The 24,575-nt window shown below is 33.9% G+C and overlaps 2 protein-coding genes across 9 annotated transcripts in view; one reads left to right on the top strand and one right to left on the bottom strand.

Moving 5' to 3' along the window:
* PSIP1 (PC4 and SRSF1 interacting protein 1) overlaps window positions 1-18,117 on the top strand; it is a 44,363-nt gene extending 26,246 nt beyond the window's left edge. For 2 of the 7 annotated variants that reach the window (XM_057720415.1, XM_057720416.1), the window contains exons 9-17: window positions 2,409-2,634; window positions 3,563-3,681; window positions 6,399-6,454; window positions 7,032-7,102; window positions 7,299-7,400; window positions 7,514-7,727; window positions 9,171-9,282; window positions 15,516-15,594; window positions 17,931-18,117. In XM_057720415.1, the coding sequence (XP_057576398.1) occupies window positions 2,409-2,634; window positions 3,563-3,681; window positions 6,399-6,454; window positions 7,032-7,102; window positions 7,299-7,400; window positions 7,514-7,727; window positions 9,171-9,282; window positions 15,516-15,594; window positions 17,931-17,972 (1,021 nt within the window). In that variant the 3' untranslated portion in view covers window positions 17,973-18,117. Of the gene's footprint in view, window positions 1-2,408; window positions 2,635-3,562; window positions 3,682-4,427; window positions 4,955-4,986; window positions 5,659-6,398; window positions 6,455-7,031; window positions 7,103-7,298; window positions 7,401-7,513; window positions 7,728-9,170; window positions 9,283-10,082; window positions 11,679-15,515; window positions 15,595-17,930 lie in introns of those variants that run through there. The other 5 variants (XM_057720417.1, XM_057720421.1, XM_057720420.1 and 2 more) reach the window with 5 other exon arrangements.
* SNAPC3 (small nuclear RNA activating complex polypeptide 3) overlaps window positions 15,007-24,575 on the bottom strand; it is a 33,805-nt gene continuing 24,236 nt past the window's right edge. For both annotated transcript variants that reach the window (XM_057720422.1, XM_057720423.1), the window contains exons 6-9: window positions 19,612-19,694; window positions 18,232-18,396; window positions 16,544-16,651; window positions 15,007-15,353 (exon numbers count right to left, since the gene is read on the bottom strand). In XM_057720422.1, coding sequence (XP_057576405.1) covers window positions 15,206-15,353; window positions 16,544-16,651; window positions 18,232-18,396; window positions 19,612-19,694 — 504 coding nt within the window. In that variant the 3' untranslated portion in view covers window positions 15,007-15,205. The remainder of the gene's footprint in view (window positions 15,354-16,543; window positions 16,652-18,231; window positions 18,397-19,611; window positions 19,695-24,575) is intronic.

The raw sequence follows: 24,575 nt of genomic DNA on the forward strand, positions 1-24,575 counted from the left end.
TCTCATTCATAAGACTTCTTCCCCAGACATGCTTTTCTTTTTATATTTAACTAAAAGCACTTTTGAGTTTATAGGTTTTCCTGAAAACCCACTCCTGGTTTCTTTTTCATAGAACCATTTGTTCATTAGAAGTATCATGGTATCCCCATTTGAATTCTTAAGGAAACGCTGGCAACTTACACCCTTGATTGGATCTTTGACACCAGCCTTTGTCTGAATTTGAAAATCTTTTATAGGATGGAAGTGACTTTCAACACTGAAATGCAGGGAATTTTTTTTTGCCTTCCTTTGTCATCCTATTATTTTTTGAACTTACCTATCAAATTTATGTTGATAACAATCAACTCAAGATGCCAATATTCTCTCTAACCTCTTCACCCAAAGCCACAAGTTCACTGAATAAGTTTTCTTTCCAGTTATCACAGGTGACAGTTTTACCCACTGTATAATATATTAGGGTTTCAAATGCAAAGCAAGTGTCACAAGTTTGAGGTTTTGGTGATGGACAGCCCCAAAATAGCAGTAGCTTACAATATTTATTTCTCATTTGTGCTAAATGTAGGCTGGGCGTTGGCTGCTATAGCTACTCTCAGCTTTGTATCTGGGCAAAAACTGAGTGGAGTGCAGAGCGAAACTATATAAGCTCTTTTGAAACATAAGCTCTCCACCATGAGAACAGCATGTATCTGCTAGTGACAGCTTTTTTGCAGTGGATCCTGAAATGACAAGACAGTGGATAGAGTCCAGAAGAGCTGAAACCATCTCATAATCCTCATATAAAGTAAAAATATTTGTTTTAAGTCACTGAGATATTTGGGGTTATGTTTGCATTAACTTTTGCTCTTATTAACATGTATTTATACTTTCTTCAGTCCTTTAATGTAAGTTTCCTATTGTACCTTGACCTATTAAAAAGGGAAAATATCACCATGAAGTCTGTTTTTCACAGAAGATGGTAAGGAGGGAGGACCACTGGGAAAAGACTTAATTGTAGTAAGCAGTGATAGTTACGTTTATGGGAGTTCTCTGTTTTGACACTGTTTTAAAAACTTTGAAATAATAATCCCATTTCTTAGGAACTTATGATACACTTTTAAATCTACCTTTAAAGAAGAAAAACAGTTGCATGGTATTCCACTGTGTATCAGAATTCTTAAAAGTTTATTCCTTGTATGGATACATTTTTTTAGACATTGTCATCTATTGTTTTGTATGTGTGCAAATATATTGGTTAGAATACATTGCTAGAAACAGATTTGCTGGGTTAAAAGGATATTTTTATTTTTAAGACCTGCCTCTTTGCATAGGGGGTAACATTTTGGGGGAGGCAGTTGGTCAATATCTATTAAGAGCCATGGAAATGCCTTTTGTATTTGATTCTCTGTTGTCATTTCCATGAAGTGATGATTATCAAAATACTAACACTTGTGGAAATATTGAAGCGAGTTAAGTAATTTTACTTGCCTACTTTTTCTTCCATTGATTACAGCTAAAGGATGAAACCCATATAACATTTGAAAATAAACATAGCCAATGATAGTTGTGTGATAAAAAGTTTCTAAAGAGATAAAAATTATTTTTTTTCCTTTTCCCATTTAATAATCTCTTAAGGATTCAAGCAAGCATTTGTCTGGTAGGTTCAGTGGATTTGGAATTGAGATAATGGGCTATTTGACCTTTTACACCATCATTTTCTCATTTGTTAAATGGAATGGGTTGGACTAAATGATCTAGGGTCCCTTCCAGCTTTCAGATCCACTGATGTAATTATATAATATGTGAAAATCTCAATTAAATTCCTTGAACACTTTGATATTAGTCTTAATTGGCGAGATATTTTACCATTATATGCGTAAGTTGGGAGCCTTTTACATTTTGCAAAGCATATTTCTTTAAATTTTAAACTGACCATATTTCACCATATGCAGTTTGCTTCTGCAATTGTATTTTTCCCAGCATGGCTACTTTTTAAACATTATTTACTTTTATAAATGTGTAGAATATGAACACTATAAAGTCTAGGTGTTTCACGCATCTTAAACACTATTGTTCCCAGAGTCAAGAATAGTACCATGGCATATAAGATAGTACTCAATATTATTTTTAAGTGAGTGAGTCACATTACAAAAAACTTAGAAAACAAAGGGAAAAAAAATCACTTTTCTATTACCCGAATGCCACTGTAATTTTTGTATCTTCTAACTTGTATTAAAAGGATGTTCTTTTCCTTTTATGATTGGTTGATGACACTCCATTATATTTTACTTAAGGATATTTAAAATTTGTTTTTAAATAAAAAGCTTATTGTTATCCAAAATACTTATTCGATTAACTTGGAGAGTGTGGTTGAATGACATGTACTAATGATACATAAAAGTTTATTTTTCATTGTTGTACCTGTGAAATAGGGTAACTGAAGAAGAGAAAAGTAAGAAAAAGGGGCAAGAGGAAAAACCTAAAAAGCAGCTTAAAAAGGATGAAGAGGGCCAGAAGGAAGAAGATAAGCCAAGAAAAGAGCCAGATAAAAAAGAGGGGAAAAAAGAAGTTGAATCAAAAAGAAAAAATTTAGCTAAAACAGGGGTTACATCAACCTCTGATTCTGAAGAGGAAGGAGATGATCAAGAAGGTGAAAAGGTAGAACGTTTGCATATCAAATAAAATATTTGTCCTATTTTTAGTTTCCTATGTAGTTCTTAATCTTTAGCAAAGTTTCAATGTCTTTATTAAAGTCTATAAATGTGATTAAAAGTTAAAATGAATTTCTTTACCTTTCTGAATAAACTTGAATTAGCTGTGTTTAAAAAGCACACTTGAAACTTTATCGTACATCCTAAGTTTGTCTTACCTTTTCACAATTCTATGGAAATTAAATGTTGCGTGATAAACTTCCAGTAACCCCACCCACCTATTGATAGAAAGGAAAAGTAGAGAATTAAGCCAAAGAGGTTGTGACCAGTGAAGACAGATGTAGAAAGGTACATTTATACATAGATTTTATTATTTACCTCAATGAAATTCTTACTTCATGCCTATTTAGTGTACATTTTATTAGTAGTACTTTATTTGAATACAGCAGTTGTTTGAGAATGTTATTAAAGCCATACATTTCTTTTTTGTATAAAAACACAAGTTTTGTATATAGCCTTGGAAATCTACAGACCCAGGTTGTGTAGGTCTTTCATTTATGTTTATCTAATTTATTTAATACTTCAGGAGCCCAAAACTTTAAATTCGGTAGGTTGGGCAGGTACTTGTCAGTAAACAGGTACTGAAATCAGAATCATAGTGCGGGGGCAAATAGCCAGAGGTACTTCACTTTAACTCATCTTAACCGAAGCATATCATTTCAGTAGTAGTGCAGTAAATAGATTATAAATCCCCAAATCAAGGGGAAAGTTAAATTTAGATAGCAACAACGTGCAATTCTGAGATTTTTTTTTTAAATTAGTATGCATCCCTTAAGAAAACCAGTTGCTTCTTTTCTCCCAAGATTGTAATCATAGAAGCATTAGTCACTGACTTGACAGTTAACTAAAACCATCCTAATTCTCAAATAAAACAGAAGAGAAAAGGTGGAAGAAACTTTCAGACTGCTCATAGAAGGAATCTGCTGAAAGGCCAACATGACAAAGAAGCAGCAGATAGAAAACGCAAGCAAGAGGAACAAATGGAAACTGAGCAGTAAGTATTTTCTTTTTCTAAATTTCAATTTCTTTTTTAAGCTAGCATGAAATTTTTAATCAATAGAATCTCATTTTCCAGACTTTGTGAAGCCTTTTAAAGAAGTGACTTTTCCCATGTGTTAGATAAATGTCTTCAGTATATGACGATAATCATGTTTTAGGCTTCATTCTTTTCTGAGTAAAGAGGATGAAATTCACTGAGATAACCACAAAAGTGCAGATAGGGCTTAACTGTTAAGTGGCTTTGTAGAAAATGAAAATGTCCTCATCCTCTACTATTTTCTTATATAATATTAAATAGAGAAAGATGATAATAAATTGGTGGGGAAAGAATGAAAGAGATATCTATATTTGTCATACCACCAGCAGGCCTCCCCCAAAAGACCAGCAAAAATAACAAAAGCACAGTTGGAAACCCAAGAAGCCAGTAAAAGTAAATTTAAAGGCTGACAGGGTTTCATTAGATGTGTGCAATATAAGTCAAGTTCAAGGTAGTAAGTTTTGATACTTGGAGACTATACTTACCATGGGGAGTTTCTTTCCCCTTTAAGTTTATTCTATAAAATAATTGTATAAGAAGGAAAGTGGCAGTGCCAATGATGATTAGGCTTCATGTGTTTATTACATTTGTTTTCCTGGTTATCTTTAGACTGTCACTTCTGAGTTCTTTCTCTGAAAAGCGTTTCTTTTCTTGTGAAGCGTCTCGCATTATGCTGACTAAACTTTGTTTTTTTTTTGTTTTAGTGAGGAGGTGATTTTAAAAACATGCTCTAGGTCACTAAGACAAACCTAATAATAAACAGTGAAATTCTTAAAACTATTCTTAAATAATTTTGTACTTTTTCTTTATAATAAATCTGTAAGCCGGAATTCTTTCTTGATAAGTATAGTGTTTGACTATCTGCTTTCTTAGTTTTTTGGAGGATATATAAGCAGTTTTAGCTACTTGAGGGAGTAATTTAAAAATTGATCTAAGGCTCAGAAATGTTACTCCCCTTAATCTGTTAGACTTTGACCATTTATGTTAATACTAGAGTTAATTTTTGTTACCTATCCTTTCCTGTCCTTTCACTGAAAAGTTGTTGGACTGTTTGTTGCTTTTAACTTTATTGTGCTCCCCAAATTAAGATATAAAATTAGTTGTTGCTTAGTAAATCTAGCCCAACCCTTTTTCAGTATCTCAGAGTTAATCTTTATGTGTTTCAATTTCTTTTTGAATGTCCTCCGAATGTAACTTTCTCAAATTCTAATATTTGTGTTTTCTTTCCTTCTCCTGTTATTACAAAACTTTGTACTTGGACAGTTTTGCTCTGTAAAGCATTTCAGATGCAGCTTGTATGAAATGCATTATGCAAAATAAAGTTTATTGTATTGTATTCCCAGCCAAACAACATGTAATCTACAGTAATAAAAAATATATCTCATTTTGGGCTCAAAGCATTAATCCAGTTACTGAAAAGAGAATACAAGTGGAGCAAACAAGAGATGAAGATCTTGAGACAGACTCATTGGACTGAATTTCCCCCTCCCCCCCCTTGATGGAAGAATGTTCCAGATTCTAAATTGAGGACTTCATTAATGGCATTATTACTGTGTTATGATTGTTAAAAAAAATTTCCTGTAAGGTACACACTACATACTAAGGTCGGCCATCATTCCTGTTAAAAGTTTTTTACCAAGCTTAAAATGAAGCTTTGTGTTTGAAAGTTATAATAAGCTCAGATGAAGATGGTGGTTGTACATTATTTCATTTAGAAAATATAAAAATTCATTTTGTTTTGAAGCTAGGTGTTAAACTGGAGTAGCTATTATACCCCCAGAGAATGGGGCAGTTGTGCCCTTCCCTTGACATTCCTTTGTTGTTTAATTCTTTAGAATATTAATAATTGTTTTTTAATCCTGAGAGATTAAACAGTAGACTTGTTAAGAAAACAAAAATGAAACTGTAACCAAAATTTTAAAATAAAGTTTTTTTTAAAAAAAAACCTGATTTTTAGATATTTTTTTGTTGTCTACTTCAACTGGTTTATTATTAATAGGGCCCGAACTCCAAGGTACTAGAAATTATTAAGAATTCATTTTTAAATGGTTATTTTTGATTTACAGTAAAATGGTACCTTTTCATTTGTGAAATGGTATGTAAATGTTAGTGAATGTCTTTTAAGTTTGCTATTTGGCAAAAAAAATCCCACTCCATTTTAATATAGTAATATTATAAACAGTCTATTTAACCTTGAAACTAACTTTGAATCCCTCAAATTATCTACCCTTTGGAGATGTGGGAACAATTAAATCAGTCTATTTTGACATACTATTTTAAAAAGTAAATGTGATGTATAATTCATGAAACATTTATAGGCATTCTTTCCCATTATGGCCTGTTTGTCCACTGACCCTAAATTTGGTCTTTTAACACACTGTTGGAACAAAATTTCACCAAGGCGGCTGTTAAAATTTATTTGTAATGCCACTGAAAAATTAGATTGTTAGATCATCTTAGCATGTTAATTTTACGTGTTTTGAGTTTTCCTTATATTTATAATTAATGCTACTGTGGCATTGTAGATTCTAAAAATTATAGTCAAATTCCTTGTGATCTAGGCCACTATTTTGAAGAAAAAAATTTTAAAACTTTTACATAAGGGATTGTGGGCATTTGGTATATCAGTCACGAAGTTCCAATGTTTTTGAAATATTTGTGTTAACATTTGATAGGCAGAATAAAGATGAAGGAAAGAAGCCAGAAGTTAAGAAAGTGGAGAAGAAGCGAGGTTAGTTATTTCACTTTCTAAGATGTGTAAAATTGTATTATAAACAGAAAGGAGGTTTTACAGACAATTGTATAGGTTTTGAAATTGGTCATTTTATGTTCTTATCCTACAAGTACACATTTCAAATCCCTATTGGATTCTCTATACCTTGCATTGTTTTTGTTATCAGGTGAACTTGCAAGGAGTCACGTTTATTATTCTACTGCTCATTATATGGTGAAGTCAAATTTTTATAACATTGCCTAAAGCTAGATGTTTTTCCATTTCTGACAAATCTGGTTTCAGATGGATTTTTTAGTTTTGGTTAAATATGTAAGGGTGAAGCAGGTGCTTAAGGATTGCAAAAGAGGAGTTACTGGATGCAGACTGCTTATTTTAGAAACATGCGGCTAGATGGAGATTCTTTGCTTTCCTAAGCTGAATACTAAAAATGACAGATAACTTCTTAATGATGTAGGCACATTACTAAGAACATTTAAAAAAATTTACTGAATCCTTCCATTATACTTTGCTTAGATTATACAGAATTACTGGTTTTGGAAAACCTATTTACTGTGTTTCACATTTTAATTTATAGAAACATCAATGGATTCTCGACTTCAAAGGATACATGCTGAAATTAAAAATTCACTCAAAATTGATAATCTTGTAAGTGTTTAATACCTCATTTAAAAATACAGTGCTGCTTTTATAGGTTCATGATTTTGTAAGTGTAAATTTGAGATAGACTATTATTGGTTATTTTGTATTGCCTTGTTATTTGAGATTTTAAAAGTAATCTCTAGAAATAGATCATATGGGTTGTAGTGATTAACAGTTATGAAATTACTGTTTTGTCATGAAGGATGTGAACAGATGTATTGAGGCCTTGGATGAACTTGCTTCACTTCAGGTCACAATGCAGCAAGCTCAAAAACACACAGAGATGATTACAACACTGAAAAAAGTAAGTGATCTTGAGTCATGCAGATTTTAAAAATTTCCTCATTATCACTACTTCATTAAGTAACATTTAAAAAATGAATTAGGAAAATTTGAGCATATGTTTTGTTTTCTCAGATACGGCGATTCAAAGTTAGTCAGGTTATTATGGAAAAGTCTACAATGTTGTATAACAAGTTTAAGAACATGTTTTTGGTTGGTGAAGGAGATTCTGTGATCACACAAGTGCTGAATAAATCTCTTGCCGAACAAAGACAGCATGAGGAAGCAAATAAAACCAAAGATCAAGGGAAGAAAGGGCCAAACAAAAAGCTAGAAAAGGAACAAACAGGTATGTGGTAATTGTTTGCCGGAACTGCTTTTAAAGAAATGGCTTCAATATCTATATTAAATGATGAGAAAGTCTCATAAAGCACTTAGCAGAACGTGCTCAACCTTAGCTTCTCTTTTTCATCCTTAACTTTTCATAAAGTTTAAATTAGTAGTAGTTAGCTCCTGGTATTTACCAGTAGTGGTGGTTGCTGTTCTCTTTCCATTTAAATTAGGAAAAACTTCTAACCTACACAGAAGTTGAGAGAAATGAACTTACATGTCCCCATCACTCAGCTTTTGCAATTATCAGTACATGATCATTGCTCTTTTATATCCCCATCAAGTTTCTCTGTGACACCCCTGAAGATTATTTTGAAGCAAATTCCAGATATGCTATTTCAGTCATAAATATATTAGGATGTATGTATGACCAACACTTAAAATAGAATCCTTAGGCACACCCAGGAGACACTGCATGTTTGGTTCCAGAATACTGTAATAAAGTGAGTCACATGAGTTTTTTGGTTTCCCCGGGCATATGAAAGTTGTTTACCCTATACTGTAATCTATTAAGTTTGCACTAGGATTGTCTAAACAATGTTCATACCTTAATGAAAAAACACTTTGTTGCTAACAGAATGTTAGCAAATCATCTGAGCCTTCAGTGAGTCATAGCATTAACATCAAAGATTACTTGATCATAGATCACTATAACAAATATAATAAGTCAAAAAGTTTGAAATACTGTGAGAATTACCAAAATGTGACACAGAGAAATGGAGTGAGCAAATGCTGTTGGGAAAATGGTGCTGATAAACATGATAGATGCAGGATTGCCACAAATGTTGAATTTGTAAAAAAAAAAAAAAAAAAAAAAAACCTGTGAAGCACAATAAATTGAGGTCTGCCTGTACCATTAGCAGCTTCCCCAATTCCATGGTACTAAACATTTTAGCAGCTGCTTAATGTAGAAAAAAATGTTCAGAAGGAGTTGAATTTTGTTATTAATTAGGGAATGATATAGGTTTCCTTAGAGATTTGTTAATGAAATAGTACTTACAGGGAAGCCCTCATCATTTTCAGAGTAATGAGACAAAATCCTGTTAACTACTACTTTGACACCTTTTGTTCTTAAATACAAAATTTACTGTGATTCACAATGCTTTTTCTAAGAACTAGAATAAATCATAATGCTCTAAAGAGTTGTACCACCCTTTACTTTAGTGTTCCTGATAACAGTAACATGGAATAATCAGATTAGTAACCTACTTCTTATATGGACAGATATATGTAGTGACACTTTCTTATTGTGCCTTGTCTATCCAAAGGATTACAATGTAATTTCAAATACAATACAGTATTAGAAACTTTGGGGCGATGTTTTACTTCTGACTTTAGGTCTTTCGAGACATCTTAAAAATATGAGAAGCTCTAACAGTTTTCCATTGGAATCTTTCTAAAGGTTCAAAGACTCTAAATGGAGGATCGGATTCTCAAGACTGTAATCAACCACAGCATAATGGAGACAGTAGTGAAGAGAGCAAAGACAACCACGAGGCCAGCAGTAAGAAAAAGTGAGGACGTGTTTTAGTAGGTTGTAATAATGTATGTTTTAATTTTTAAATCGCATTGTTGTTCCAGGGTTATTTGTGTAAGGGATTGTATTTTCATCACTCACTTCCTGAATTCAGGATTCAAGATGCAAATCAAAATGGCCAAACTGTAAAGAAACTTCACTTACAACTAATAAGCCACTGTATTCAAGGGAATAAAGTAAGGCAGGAATCCTGTTTAAAAAAACTATTCCTTGGACTTCAACTGATAAACCTTTAATAATGATTCATGTCCATACTTCCTTGAATTTTGACTGGATAATACAGAAATTAGGTCTAGAATCATAGGCTATGTTGTATTATAATACCCACTCTAAAATAACTAGATAAGGAACCACAGTTACCCAAATCTTGGTTTGTCCACTGTACATTTGAAGGACTTGGAATCAAGCTAATTCTCAAATGCAGGGAAATCTTGTCCATGTATATATTAGCCCCACTTCTTAAGGTTTATGATATGTTGGTATCACAGATACAACATTTTCATGTTCTTTAAAGAGAATTCATTTTAAAGCTGGAAATGATGGGAAAGGGGCCTGAGCCATGATGCTCCCCTGAGGTATTTTGCTTGATGTACATGTTACTTTGGGAAGACGACACAACATGGTAAAATAAAATTTTGAACAAAAAATTAAGTCAAGAAAAAAATTATTTTGGTGATTTTAAGAACATAATGCACAGATTTAACATCTTTTTTTCTCCTGAGGAAAAATAAGCCCCTAATCCCAGTTGTCACACCTTTCTTTCCCCCTTTTCTTTAGGCCATCCAGTGAAGAGAGAGAGACTGAAATATCTCTGAAGGATTCTACACTAGATAACTAGGTTGACATACCTGGGATATAAAGAACATTTGAGAAGTTTGTAATGGTTTTCATTTGAAATACTTAGACTGCTGAAAGTTTTAAATTTTTATAAGCATAGGTTTTGATGTTTAAAACTTGTTTTGAGGGAGAAATCTCCTTATCTTTGTTTAAAGAGTGACTAAACATTGCTAATTGTAACTTGTGCAGTATTAACAGCTACATTATACAGTAAATGTGAGGGAAAGTCCATTTAGGAAATGTTAAACTGCTTTTCAGACATTGGTTGTAGTATATTTTCAATTAGTGTGTGTATGTTAATGTGTAATTGATAGTAGAAAAAGGTTACATTTTTAAAACTGCTACTTGTATAAACCTTTCCTCTTTTCCCAAATACTGTGGGTTTTGTGCATAGTTTTTACAAATCTTGGATTTACCAGACTGTCTTTTCACTGTTTGTGGGTTTTGTAGAAGTTAAGCATTTTTATGGTAGATAAAATGTTACTTCTATACAAGTACTCACTCCTTCCCTTCTTTTATCAAAAGTTAATTTTAATCTCAGTCTACATTGTGCTACATTATCCTGCTGCTTTGTAACAATGTGTGGTCTGTATGCCTTTTTGTATGACAACTAGATTTCCAACTGACATTGAACTGACAATTCTACAAGGTACAAAACTCATGTTAACTTTTGAAAGTGATTTAGTTTTGTGGCTGGGAATTCAGTGAAGTCACATGAGTTTCCTGTAGCGAGCAGGAGATATATATAGGAATGAATCTGGCTTTAGGGTTCAACCATTCAAGATCCTTTACAGGCACTAGTAGTTGAAACTGAAAACTAAATGATAAAAGTTTATTTTTGAGAAATGTCTCGAGTTTCTGAATTTTTTAAAAAGTGACACATTAAAGAAGTCACTGAGTATTTTTTTAATTGGAAAAAATGCAATCCATAATGCTTTTGCAGTAAATAAAATAAATACTATATAAGGAAACTAACCTATTTGAAAACATGGCTATATCAGAAGGGAATTTTTATTTCTATGTCATACATGTGACAGGATTGCAAAAAGTGGAAACATTAGTTAACTCTGAGGCAACAGACAAAAGTAAAGGAGTTGTCTGTATATTCATGTATGTGGACTACATCAGGGTGAACCAAGGTTAACACAAAATTTAAGGGTAACTTAACAGCGTTTCTAAGGTATTTTGAATACTAGGTCAGTTGGTGGTTTGCAATAGCTTAAAAGACTTCTCATGTTTGGAAACTATGAATATGGGAAAAAGGCTTAATACCAGTGTTTGCATGTGACATGCATTGTATGCCTTGACCTCTTAGGTAATTGTTTTCACCTATAGATGAAAAGTTTGAATCATTTCAATAATTGGAGTTTTGCTTTTGAGAGGTCTTACAATGGAACTAGGACCCACTGTTGAGGGAACTCTTGCTATTATATCTGTTTGGTCCTTAATACAGTTTAAATTTGGACAGATTTATTCTAGTTAAGCCATAAGTGTCAACATGTAAACTTGTTTTGATTAAAGAATTTTTCTATCAAACTCTACTAGTAAATTACTTATTTGCCATTTATAAAAAAGTGTGCTGGAATTCTGTATTTGCTTCCAAGAGAGTATAACTTGGTCATAGAAACTGTATTATTTGGGGACACACAGGGTTATTAAAATGTAAGCTCAAAATGATAAAGGAAATGTTAACTTTTTGGTTTTACCCTTCCTTTTTTTTTTTGGTGACCCAACAGATCTATATTGTTTTACCAAGAAACCACAGACTATTCAAATTCTGGAGAAATATATAGTAATTTTTATATATAGTATATATAGAGATATATGTGATAATTTATGTCTGCTTTTATGGGTTAACCTTGCTCTAGCCAGTTGATTTATGTATTGTTAAAACACAGTTGCCTTCTCTGTACTCTCATTTCAAGAAAAATTTTGTCATAGATTGATTCACAGATGATTACCATTCTCAGAACTCTTAAAAAAAAAAGTCATATAAACAATTATTAATTTTCGGGAGCATTGGCTCAATTTAAATTTGTATTTGGTCAAAACTCCATAGCTGGACAAGTCAGTAAGAGAAACTTTAAATGAGATAGCTAGCCCCAACCCAAGCATATATATACATATATATATATATTTTATGTATAAGCAACATCTATTTTGTGCTGATTTTTTTTAACCATCAGATAACGTTTAAAAGAGTAAATTATGAAGAGTAAGTTATGCATGACCCAGCAGAATTGACTGTTGCCTGTTTTTTCAGCTGCTCTGGGGGAATTTCAGATGTATCATCTAAACTGGAGAAACTGAATGGGACTTCATGTGTAAACAGCTTGACTGGAGTACCTTATTAAGCTTTATATTTGCTATTATATCCTGTGATTTCAAATAGGATGACAGATTTTATCCAGTTTTTGCTGATACGTTGATTGTAGTGTACCCACACAGACTTACCTTGTTAAAGACGTCAGGTCAAGATGAGGTCTGCCATCTAATCCTGTACAAGAGCAAAGGCTTTTACTGGGCTCTGTGAGGGCTTCACTAACACAACTTATTTTGTCCCACTGGCCAGAGAAAGGATCTATTGGAAATAGCAAACCCATAATTACATATTAAGAAATGGAGAAGCCGCTATATAGGCCAAAGTGTGTTTACATGTTTATGCTGTATAATTCTCCAACCTTAGAGAGGATAAAAATTTGATTGGGAGAAAGGTCAAATTATCCTAAAAGGATACTGAAGCCTAAAACAGGTATTTTGTTTCTAGATAATGATTTTGTGCATGTCCATCCACTAGTAAATCAAAATCTGATTAATTTCTAACTACAGAGGATGTTGATTAATAAGTTCATGACATTTTCATATTTGCCTTCATTAGATAAAATGTTATATGTAGTTTAACAGTCATGTGTTTAATTCAAGACATCTTTTATGCCTACTTCAAAGTTAGGAGTTTCTTTTGACTTGAATTTAGTGGGGAGACCTGTATAACTGATGTGCAATACACTGGCAAGTTCTGAGAGTAGTATGGTTGGCCTTTGTTCCAGATCTCACCAGAAAATGATAACAGAAAGGTAGCTGAGCCTTTGTAAATTTGGTGAAGAAGTTAACCTTAAGAACCAGCAGAATAATAATCTCAGTAAAGAACAAAATAAGAATTTCAATAGCAGTAATGTTTTAACTGACAGTCTTCCTTCTTTGATTGGTACCATGTATAGGTTAATGCTGCTTTATGACAATCCACTTTCTGGAATTCGCTGTTTTGCGACTATGAAATGATGAAAAAAGTAAACAGACCCTTGTATACTAATGTAAGGAATGCAGTTGAAAAATAAAGGAAGCAAAAATTCATTTTTACCTGTGGAACTTTAAGGAATTAGATAAATCTTTGGTTTTCCAGCAGGATTTTCAATCTGTTCAAACTGAGCATCATTGGAAACATAAAAGTAAACATTTAGGTAATAACAGCCAGCCAGCCATGGAGGGACCTCTGAGTTCTTTATGCTGACGTTCTGGTGTAGTGACTGCATCAGTGAATGTGAACACCGCTAGAAACAGGTGCTTTGTTTTCTACGTACCGATCCACTTAATTGACTTATGTGGCATCTAAGTCCATAAAACATTTCATTGTCAACCTTTTAAACACAGTCTTACAGGCTTCATCAGTTTTTGATTTATATGATAAGTGTCTGTTCTTAGCCATCCAGGGAAAGTGGGATTCAGCTGAATTTAAATATAACCTAGAAGAGAGAACGTGGAATTTAAGTACAACACATATAAAATGTTTAAACATTTAATTTTGTTTAATACTTTTCCAGCATTCCTAAAAGTATTAAACAGAATTAAATTTTCCACCAAAAAAGATTTCCAGAAAACATTTCAATATAGATAGCTACAATTTTCTCTGAATTTATCAAAGCTGCCCTTTGGCCCAAAATGAGAATAGGATAACTAGATTATATCATAACAAGGGTATCAGAAGAATGAAGAGCTGAGATAGAAAAACAGTTGTTTCCTATTTGCACAGAGAATGCTTGGTATTACTGCCTAAGAATAGTGATCCAGAGCTAGGAATCCATGATTTCCCATGTTCATTTAGTGGCCACATTAGATAAAATATATTTTTTTAAATCATAAAAATATTAAAGTGACATACATTTTAAACATTTAATTACTAGCATTTGTGATTCCAAGAACTTGTGGTCAAGAAATGAAGCTTCAATTTGTTATTTCTGTGAAGGTATGAGTGTATACTCAAGATCTTTGTACATTCATTATTCATGTAGTGAGTCTTGAAGATTTCAGTATGCTTAGTTTCTACCAAAACAAAGCCTAACATTACAAAAGAGCTCAGTAAAAGATTAAATTACACAATAGTTATTCTTAATATTGTATTTATTAAATAACCAACTTTTATTCTTAACTTCGCCCTCATTTTTTTTTCTTTTTTTTTTTGGCACACGGGCTTAGTTGCTCCGTGGCATGTGGGATCCTCCTGGAGCAGGGATCGAACCCATGTCCTCTGCATTAGCAGGCTGATTCTTAACCTCTGCCCCACCTAGGAAGCCCCTCCCTCATTTTTATTACAGATATTTGAAGGATCTTTACCTTGGAAGCCTCATGGTACAAGGTGTAGCTCTCACATTCTTCAAAGAATTTTCAGAACACTTCCATCACTTGATGTATCATTGAGAATTTTGCTAATGATAGATGGACACAGTGAATAGGCAAACTACAGACTGGGAGGAAATCAGAATAGTATCTGACAAAGGATTTGTATTCAGGATACAAAAGCACTCCTACAACTCAATGAGACAGCTCACTTAAAAATGGACAAAAGCACTGAATAAAAACTATACTTGGATATAAATACTAAAATAATTTAATATATTTCAAAACATTTATATACATTCAAGTTGCTTAATAAGACCTGTGATTTGAACTTTTTTTGCAGGGCTGGTAACTTTGATTGTTTCAGGTGGATCCCGTTCCTTGGAACATTTCTTGGAAGTAAAGTAACCATCCAAGGGGACAGTTATTTCACAAGGGTACACTTTTTGATATTAATTAAAGGTTCCAGGATCAACATAAGGATAAGCGAGGAATTCCCCCAGTTTGTTGCCTTCTGAATCATAGTGGAGCATTCGGAAGCAAACATCACAAAAGAAACATGGGTCCTCTGGTGCAAAACTGTCATTGTTCGTCACCCATCTGTAGTTAAAAAAGATGTACAGCATTACAATCAACTATTTCATTCTTTAATCTGCTGTAGTAGTTATGACCTGTAGTAATATGTAAACGTGACATTCCCACTATTGCCTTATTCTAGCTTATTTATACATTATAAACCTTTATATAATTTTGTATACATAGATACATAAGTACAGACATCTTGCTACCAACATCTACAAGGCAAAAGGACAACTTTTCTCTGAAAGACTACTCCTTAAAGGTAAGTAGAAAAGAATATAGATCCATACTTGAAAGCAGCATACACTTGCCATAACATACCTATCCTTCAAAAACTGTTAATATGAACACAATCATTTTTTTCTAATAGGCCATCTTGAAAATCCATAATATTAGATGCTACAGACTTGATAAACTTCTTGCCTAATTAATCTTCCTAACTGGTAAAATAGCACTGATTAACTTGAAAACTCCAGCTTTTTAACTTAGAATTTAGGATAAAATGTTACACAGAGTATATACAAATGGGAATATGGACAACACTATTCAACTGAGATTTTGCTTTTTGACCTGAGTTGTCACTTTAAGTGAAAATGATTATTTTTCAGTCTGTCTGAATTCTGCATCTTATGGAATGTTTTGACATCCCCTGATTTCCATTTTGATCTGATAACTGATTTATCATGTTTTCCTACTGATCATTTAGAAAAGCATATTGTGGTGGGGAACCCAGAACAAACTGATGACACTAAATTCTTCCCTTTCGTCTAAACGGCTTTTTGACTCTGATCCACAGTTAAACAATCTAAACACTGCAAAATCATAAAATTTTATAAAACCATATTTTGACCTCATTAAAAACGAGATGCAGTGTTGTTTTTATCATCAAGAAGCTATGAATGAAGCCAGTTTTGCAAACTGCTGACAAGAGGCAGAAAGAATATGGCTCCTTGATGACATCATCAAGCATAAATTATCAACCAAAGTCTGACTTAATCCCTGGGCTTCCATTATACATAATTCCTTGTTTTTTAAAACATGGCTCTAACCTACTAAACTGATTTGTACTATGGTTTGTAGTGCTTTCCTACCAGATAAAACCCTTTATATTATTTATACTCCAGAATGTAAGTCCTCAACTCAGAAGAGAAAAAAACTGAAATACCAAAAATCTAAAGTACTTCTCAAGGAAAAAAAGTAGAATCACTTACCTAGCTGTGTACATTTTACAAACAAAACATTTTCTGGTCCAGAGCCAATGCTTCTTGATAAGAAGGGGATAAAGTGTCCTATCGAGACAGTCATCATGATGCACAAGCCTTTTGTACATGAAAAAATAAATGGAAGATGTTGTAGTGCAAATTTTTGTGATCTGTAATGAAATATGTCTTTACATAAAGATTAAGAACATAGTAGGTATATTTTTCAATTTATTGTGTTCCACAAAACACTTTTACTCTATGAAACTTCCCAAATCCCTTTAAGGCCATAAACACTATGACTGTAAGAGGGAAATATTGTAGACAGCATTTCTTGAATGTATTTCTTCAGAGAATCCTGCTTTGTTTAGCACTTATTGCTGTTTTATGGAACACAGTTTGGGCAAGTGTACTCAGTGCTATTTTACCTAGATTAAGTGGTTTTGTGTTACAAACAAGGCTTTTTATTAAAAGAGCTCTCATTAAAATCCAAATCTGGCTTTTGGTGTAATGTGAATTGGTAGGACTTTAGTTTTAGGTGTCAGAATTAAGCAATTTTAAGTGAGAGTCAGTTTCCCACTATGCCACTAATCAGCTTAGTGGATTTGGATAAATCCCTTAACCATGCTGGACCCCAGATTCTTCATCTGAAAAATGAATGGAATGCACAACAGTATTATAAAGGTGCCCGATAATTATAAAATTTGATGTTTTTTAGTAAGAAAGGGTAGCGATATTTTAACTTTACCATCAGAAAATGATTAATAAACTTAGTAGTTTATCAACTATTAAACTACGGAATGGCACTGAATGATTAAATCCTCCTGTAAGATAAAAATCATTTATAGTCAATTACATTAAAAAAAAAACTCCCGGGAAGTGCTATATTGCAAATGCTTAATAAGTGTAAACTGTTTTTCCAAGTTGCCCTGAATTTAAGGAATGACACTGCACAGCAATATGCCTACCCTGTAAGAAATGTTAGGAAACTGACATCACCAGAAAAAAGTGGTCTTCTGTCTTCTGCTTATTCTGAGGCACACCCCCCACCCTCCTCCATCTGAGTGAAAAGCAAGCAGAACAGCTTATATAAAACTCAGAGAACACTTTATCAAAGAAATAAACATATAATTTTAAGTCATATAAATCTATGAGGTTTATGAGCTCTCCTGGCTCTTGCTTCAGCAATTCTTCCCTAGAGGCAACTGTTTTCCATTCTTTTAACTGCCTCTTTTTAATTTAGCTCAACATCCTTCTATAAAACTACTAAACTTTGGTTAAATATTTAATGTTTAAATTATGACAAATGAATTAAAACATCCCCCTACAACAGGTTCATTTTACTGTATAACACTTTTGTTTTCCAGCTACTAATTCTCTCACGTTTGCATTTACTTAGGTTTCAGTGTACCTGTCACTAATTCAGTTCCATATTTGCTGAAAGAATGGTAAATGTGCTTTCCACATGGGCTACACACCGACAAGAGGTCTAGCAGTCTCAGGACATGATTCCTGAGTCCCCTGTCCTGCTGCAGTCTCTGGACTAAGCTGTTCTCTAGGTATGCTCTACAGCCATCATTCTGGGATTTCCCTTTCCCATCATTCTGTTCCTTCAAACAAACAAAACTACCTATGCTTTTATATTGTGAAATAAAGGAGAACAGGACAAATAACAAAATGTTCTGAGTGCTACTACTTACCTTATGTCAGTAATGACAACAACATGTTCACAGTCTCCCTGGTGACAGTATAAGTAAGGAAAACCTAGTTTAATATACAAGTCATTGAAGGTGAAATCTTCCATCTTAGCAGTCTGAAACTTTCCATAGCCTCTATCATGGGACTCTGACCACTCAATGATGGTTCTGAGGAGGAAAAGACAAGGATGTATCATTGTTCCAAGGGGTTTGCAACTGCATATTTCACAAAAGTGGGCTCACCCAATTGACTGGACAGCTACCATCTTGAGGTGAAAATCAGAGTGGTTGACACATGTTGCAAGTAGGAAGGAGCTCTGAATTTTCCTGTATCCATTAGAGCAGCAGTTCTCAAAGTAAGGCCCTGAGACTCCCATAAAGGTTTGTGAGGTCAAGATTATCTTCAAGGTAATCCTAAAATGCCATCCGCCCTTTTCAACTCTTATTCTCTCACAAACACCAGTTTTCTGGAGGCTATGTGATGTGTGTTATCACTTCAGATTGAACTGAAAATGTGTAACAATGTTCTTCTCACTATTTTGTCTGGAAAATTATTTTTCACAAAAATGTTATTAATGGTATCTGTAATTTGAATTAGTTAATATTTAAAAAATTTCTTAGTTTCATTTTCTAATATAGTGAATATTTACAGCTATAACCCACAAACAAAAGCTCTTTGGAGTCAATTATTTATAGTATAAAGGAGTGCGGAGACCAAGTCTGAAAACTGCTGCCTTAGAATATAGACACAAATGGCTATAATGAAAGAGTTTACATAAATACTCAGAAAAAATATGCATATATACTCTATTTGCCAGGACACCAATAATAAAAGTATGGTAATACTTTTATGTAGACAGCATGATGTCAGACATAGATTTTTCATGTTATATACATAAGCAATCATATCTACATATCCACTCACCTAGGGCAAATAATATACACTAGACAAGCAGAAAAAAAATAGATTAATTTACTATCACCTAAATATGAAGAGCAAGTATTTAAGTAGGATTTAATCTTTTCTTCAGATGTATCTAAGGCTCAACACAAGATTTACTCTAATTTCTGAAACGGTAGATAACACATTTAAAAAATAATTCTAGATAGCTGGCAAAGATCTTGAAATGGTCTACGTATGTCTTTGGTAAGAAAATTTTCTTCTTGCGGTAAAAATCTGATTAACTTACTGTAACCTAGGCCAACCAGATGAGATAACTTTGAAAATACTTTAAAAATTGAGAGATATTTTTTAACCACAAAACAAACAAAATAATCTAACAATAATTCCTTGGCAAAGATTCTTAACAGACCAATGATAGGATTTGTGGAGATAACCCTATTTTGACAATGAGAAACAGGAAAGATTTTTGGAAAGTATACCTGCTCAAATCTCTGCACTCAGGGTATCTTTTATCATTGTAAAATGTTCCTTCAAAATAAAAGAAGGCAGATTTGTATAGGTCCTAAAAGAAAACAGATGGTATTGAGAGAAAGTTCAGTATTAACAATTATAAAATACTTATTGCTCTATGTATTAATTCCAAATTTATGTCATAAAATCACACTAATATGTTTTATAATAATTTCATGCAACTTCACAGAATATGTTCAGTTCATTGATTTGTTTAATATTTAACAGAAACCTCCTATGTGGATAAGTATTATGTTGGTTACCAGGGATAAAGATATATAAATCCTTGCTATTTTCAATTTTATCCTATTGTTGTTGTTTTTTTAAATAGCATCTTGGGTTTTTTTTGTTTTGTTCTGTTTGTTTGTTCATTTTGGCTGTGTCTCAGTTGCAGCATGCGGGATCTTCATTGCAGCATGCGGGATCTTTTAGCTGCAGTATGTGGATTCTTGGTTGCGATATGCAAGCTCTTAGTTGTGGCATGCATGCAGGATCTAGTTTCTGACCAGGGATTGAACCCAGGTCCACTGCATTGAGAGCTCAGAATCTTGTGCACTGGACCACCAGGGAGGTCCCCCTATTGCTGTTTTAATCACTAGGTTTGATTTAAATTTGTATATTGTCCTGAGATTCATGAAAGGAACCCAATTAGAAATGAAATAAACTTCAATATTATTTTATTATATGCATACACAGCAGTGACAGTTATTCTGGATACCGGCACTAAAAACGAGACAAAGTTACATCTTTGATGTTTCCCCAGTGATAATGACAGTGATCATGGAGTCATGCTGTTCTGTCCTTTTTGTATTTTCAGTGGGCTTTTATAAACATTATTTGTATTTTCAATAATTCGTAGGCAGGCAGAATGTGAATATCTATTCTTATTCAAGAAATCTTGCCCAAAGTACCATAGAACCCTCAGGTTTCACCTTTCAACTACCAGACTTTCCATCAGAGGGGTGGTCTTTCAATCCTGACCTCATAACAGAATCACAAAAATACCAAAGACCGAGTCTCACCTCAGATCCATCAAGTGAGAATCTCTGAGGATGTGGTTCAGGCACCAGTATTTTCCCAACCCACTCAGGAAATCAGACGTGCAACCAGTGCTAAGAACCACTCTGTTAGACTCGTCCTTCACCACTTACTTAGAATTAGACTCCTAGGTGAGGATCAGAAGACCTTTTTCCTATACTTGTTCCTCAGACGCCAGTTTTCTCACCTGTACAATATCTGCCATGCTATCATAGGATAGCGGTGAGAATCAAAAGCACTTTATGAAGTATAAAAGCAATATAAGTTTCAGGCATTAAAATAATATCACCCTAAGATAGCCTAATTTCTCTCCTACTTCTTTGAAGCTTCGATTTTTCTTTCTTATTTTTCTTCATTCCCCCATTTACAGATCACCTGGCACTGCCATCAGGCACCCTTTCAAGATTTGGCTGTGCTATTTCTTCTCAGACTACTCATTGAACCTCCTGACCCTCTCTCTGTTTCCTAGTGCAAAATCTGAATAAAGCCAACACCTTCTTTCCATGTGGCTGAAGAGATAAAAGGATATAACGTACTATAATGCCATGCCTGGCTGCTGTAACACAAAAATCTGCCACTTACTATACTTCTAAAACTTTAAAGAGGTAAGCTAGGGTCCAAAATAAAGATTCTGAAAGAATCACTACTGCCTTATTTTGGAAAAAAAACAAAGAAAGTTTAGTGTATATAAAAATATGTTCATATAGAACTTCATCTTAAGTAATTCAGACAACTTAGAACATTTGGTGTAATTATTAATCTGAACAAAAATCTTTTCATTATATGATTATATAAATGGATAGAAGACGTGAGTAATCTCAGTATCAGTTTTCATTTCCAGTGGTAACCAGAGATTGTTAACCAACTAGTTTCCCTATTTTGTCAGCTAGTTTAGCTGACTAAGTTCCATGGGAGGGAAATAAACAACTGACATAGAACAAAGTCATTATTTATATGTCATTTTAAGCATCTAATAGTCATTCACTCTCTTGCTATCATTCAAGTCAGCTACGTTAGAAGCTCAGCCATATTCCTAAGATTTGCTGTGAGGAAAATGGTAATGGGAGAAAAGAAGTGTCAGAGAAGCTTGGGTAAGAAAATTTTTACAACTTGAATTTATGTTACCATTTTTCCTATACCAAGGCTTTACTTGTAATAAGTAACAATAACATGTGTGTAAATTATTTTCTTGGAGTTCCTCTAAGCAAGACCCTTAAGAGATTATTGACAAAAAGAGACTGACTAATCTGAGCAATGTTAAAAAGATCGGTAACCTAAAGGACCATTAAAAACAAAAAACAAGCCTGAGCAGAAAATGCCGACAATGATTTTATACATGTATTTTTAAAATGTACTTCATTCTTGAACTACTGTAGTCTAAAATATTAGCAAAACATTACATTTTAGACATGGCTTTCAAAAGAGATTTAAATACACTGGCTCAATTCTCCTAGTCTTCTCACATACCAAATTCATCAAAGAAAGTATTTTATTCAAGTCTTATTTATTGGCTGGAATAAAGATTCTCATTTCCTGGGACTTCCCTGGTGATCCAGTGGTTAAGACTTCTCACTCCCAATGCAGGGGGTCTAGGTTTGATCCCTGGTCAGAGAACTAGATCCTGCATCCCACAACTAAGAGCTCACATGCTGCAACTGAAAAAAAAGATCCCACATGCTGCAACAAAGATCCCACACGCAGCAACGAAAATCCTGGGTGCTGCAACTAAGACTCAGTGCAGCCAAATAAATAATAAATAAATAAACATAATTTTTTAAAAAAGTAGGTGAATTGCAATATATACAACCATTAGATGTGAATAAATGTTTGTTTAAAAAAAAAAAAAAAGATCCTCATTTCCTCAGCTACAAGAGCTGCAAGTCACCTGTTTGTTCCATGATTACCAGTGGAATACATGCCAAATACCTCCCTGTCAAAAAAACCATTATAACTTAAGGACTTACTTTCAGTTTGTTAGGTGTAACAATGCCACAGGGGCAAACAGATGAAATAATTCTGGTAAAATGCTGAGAACCGATGAAGGTGTTTAATGGGTACATAAGGGCTCATGAAACTATTCTCCTTTTTGTGTGTGTTTAAAATTTTCCAAGACAAAAATTTTTTTTTTAAACACTGTAAAATACAAGTGCCAATCAATGAGATAAAAATCTTTTCACAGGCCAACCAAATGTTAGCATCAGGGGAATTTCACTTAATTATATCAGTTCACCTTTCTAAAACATAGCTTAGAACAAGGAGGCAAATGAAACAGATCCCTGAACAGGCAAGATTCCACAAAGTCCACGTACTAGAATCTTGCTGTTAATCACAAACAGCTCAAGTTTTCACTCTGCTCATTCACCAAGTAAACAAAAGGGTAGGGAAAGATGTCTAAAACCAGGCACAGCGCCAACATGGCAGACAAAGAACATGGGGCTTTGAAGGCAAGCTGGCAATGGTCTGAATCCAGCCTCCAACACTGCTTACTGAACATGGGTAACTCACAATGATGCTTTGACCCACCTTTTTCTTACCTGTAAAATGCTGGTAATTCCTTCCAAAGATAATGTAATATAAAACTAGCACATGATAAGTGCTAAATAATCAGAGGATATTATTTTAATACATGGAAGAGGCAGAAACAATGAAACAGCAGATACGTAAATAGTTAAACACAGGCTTATGGGTCATTTAGTCCCCTGCCCAGAAAGCTGCTGAAGGCATGAGCATGGATGTACAAACACTATAAACTAAAAACAAGTCTGGTTAAAAACACTCTCCAGCGTTCCTGGAGCTAAGACTGATTCCCAGATCTGACTCACCACTTTGAGCGTTTATGACATGGCTGGAATAAGGAGGGTGAAGTCAGTTTTTTCTTCTTAAACTGATCTCATAAACTTATAGCTACACCTTGTTCTTTTTTTGCACCATAGAGTAGAGAAACTTTGCAGAAGATTGCTTCTCCTTTAAAAGAAAAGATAAATCTATTTCCTGCTGTGCATACTGCCTTGAGATTCCACTTATTTCTCTTTAACACTTACCTGCAAAAGCACGAAGTTGGCAAACCTGAAGAACCCAAATATCTTAAAACCACTTTCAATATAACTCAAAAACTATGCTGGTCTCCATGCCAGTCATCCAGAAGAATGCAACACAGCCAGCCTTGTGGGCAAACACATCAAATTCTATCAGCATATTATTATAAAGCACTATAATGGACAAATGAAATGGTGCCACAGTAGCAAACAGAGGACAGTCAAGAAGAATCTCATAATAAGTGAGGGAAAGGGCTTCCCACCCATGTTCAAACACTCAGAGGCATAAAAATGTATGGTGTGCTTGAGCAAGATAAATTCACTGTGGCTGAAGCATAAGGTGTAAAAGTAGGGGGTGAACAGTATAGAAAGTTAACTTGAGAATCATTACAAAAGGCCTTACGTGTCAGCCTAAGGAGCCTGGACTACAGCCAATGAAGAACCACTCGAGGGGGGGGCGTCAAGGAAGGGAGGGAATATGGGGATATGTGTATAAAAACAGTTGATTGAACCTGGTGTACCCCCCCCCAAAAAAAAATAATAATAATAATAAAAGGTATGACGTTTACAGAAAAAAAAAAAAAAAAAAAAGAACCACTGAGATTTTTAGATTGGACAATGACAGGATCAATTTTTTTTTAAATTTATTCTTTTAGAGCAGTCTTGGGTTTAAAATACAATAGGAAGGTATGGCGGTTTCCCATAGACCCCTTGCCCTGACACATGCATAGCCTGCCCCCATTATCAGCACCACTCACCAGAATGGTACATTTGTTACCAAGGGTGAACCTACACTGACACATCATAATGACCCAAAGTCCACAGTTTACCTTAAAGTTCACTGTTGGTGTTCAATTAGT

The sequence above is a fragment of the Hippopotamus amphibius genome, chromosome 2, assembly GCF_030028045.1.
Source record: "Hippopotamus amphibius kiboko isolate mHipAmp2 chromosome 2, mHipAmp2.hap2, whole genome shotgun sequence".
NCBI lineage: Eukaryota > Metazoa > Chordata > Mammalia > Artiodactyla > Hippopotamidae > Hippopotamus > Hippopotamus amphibius.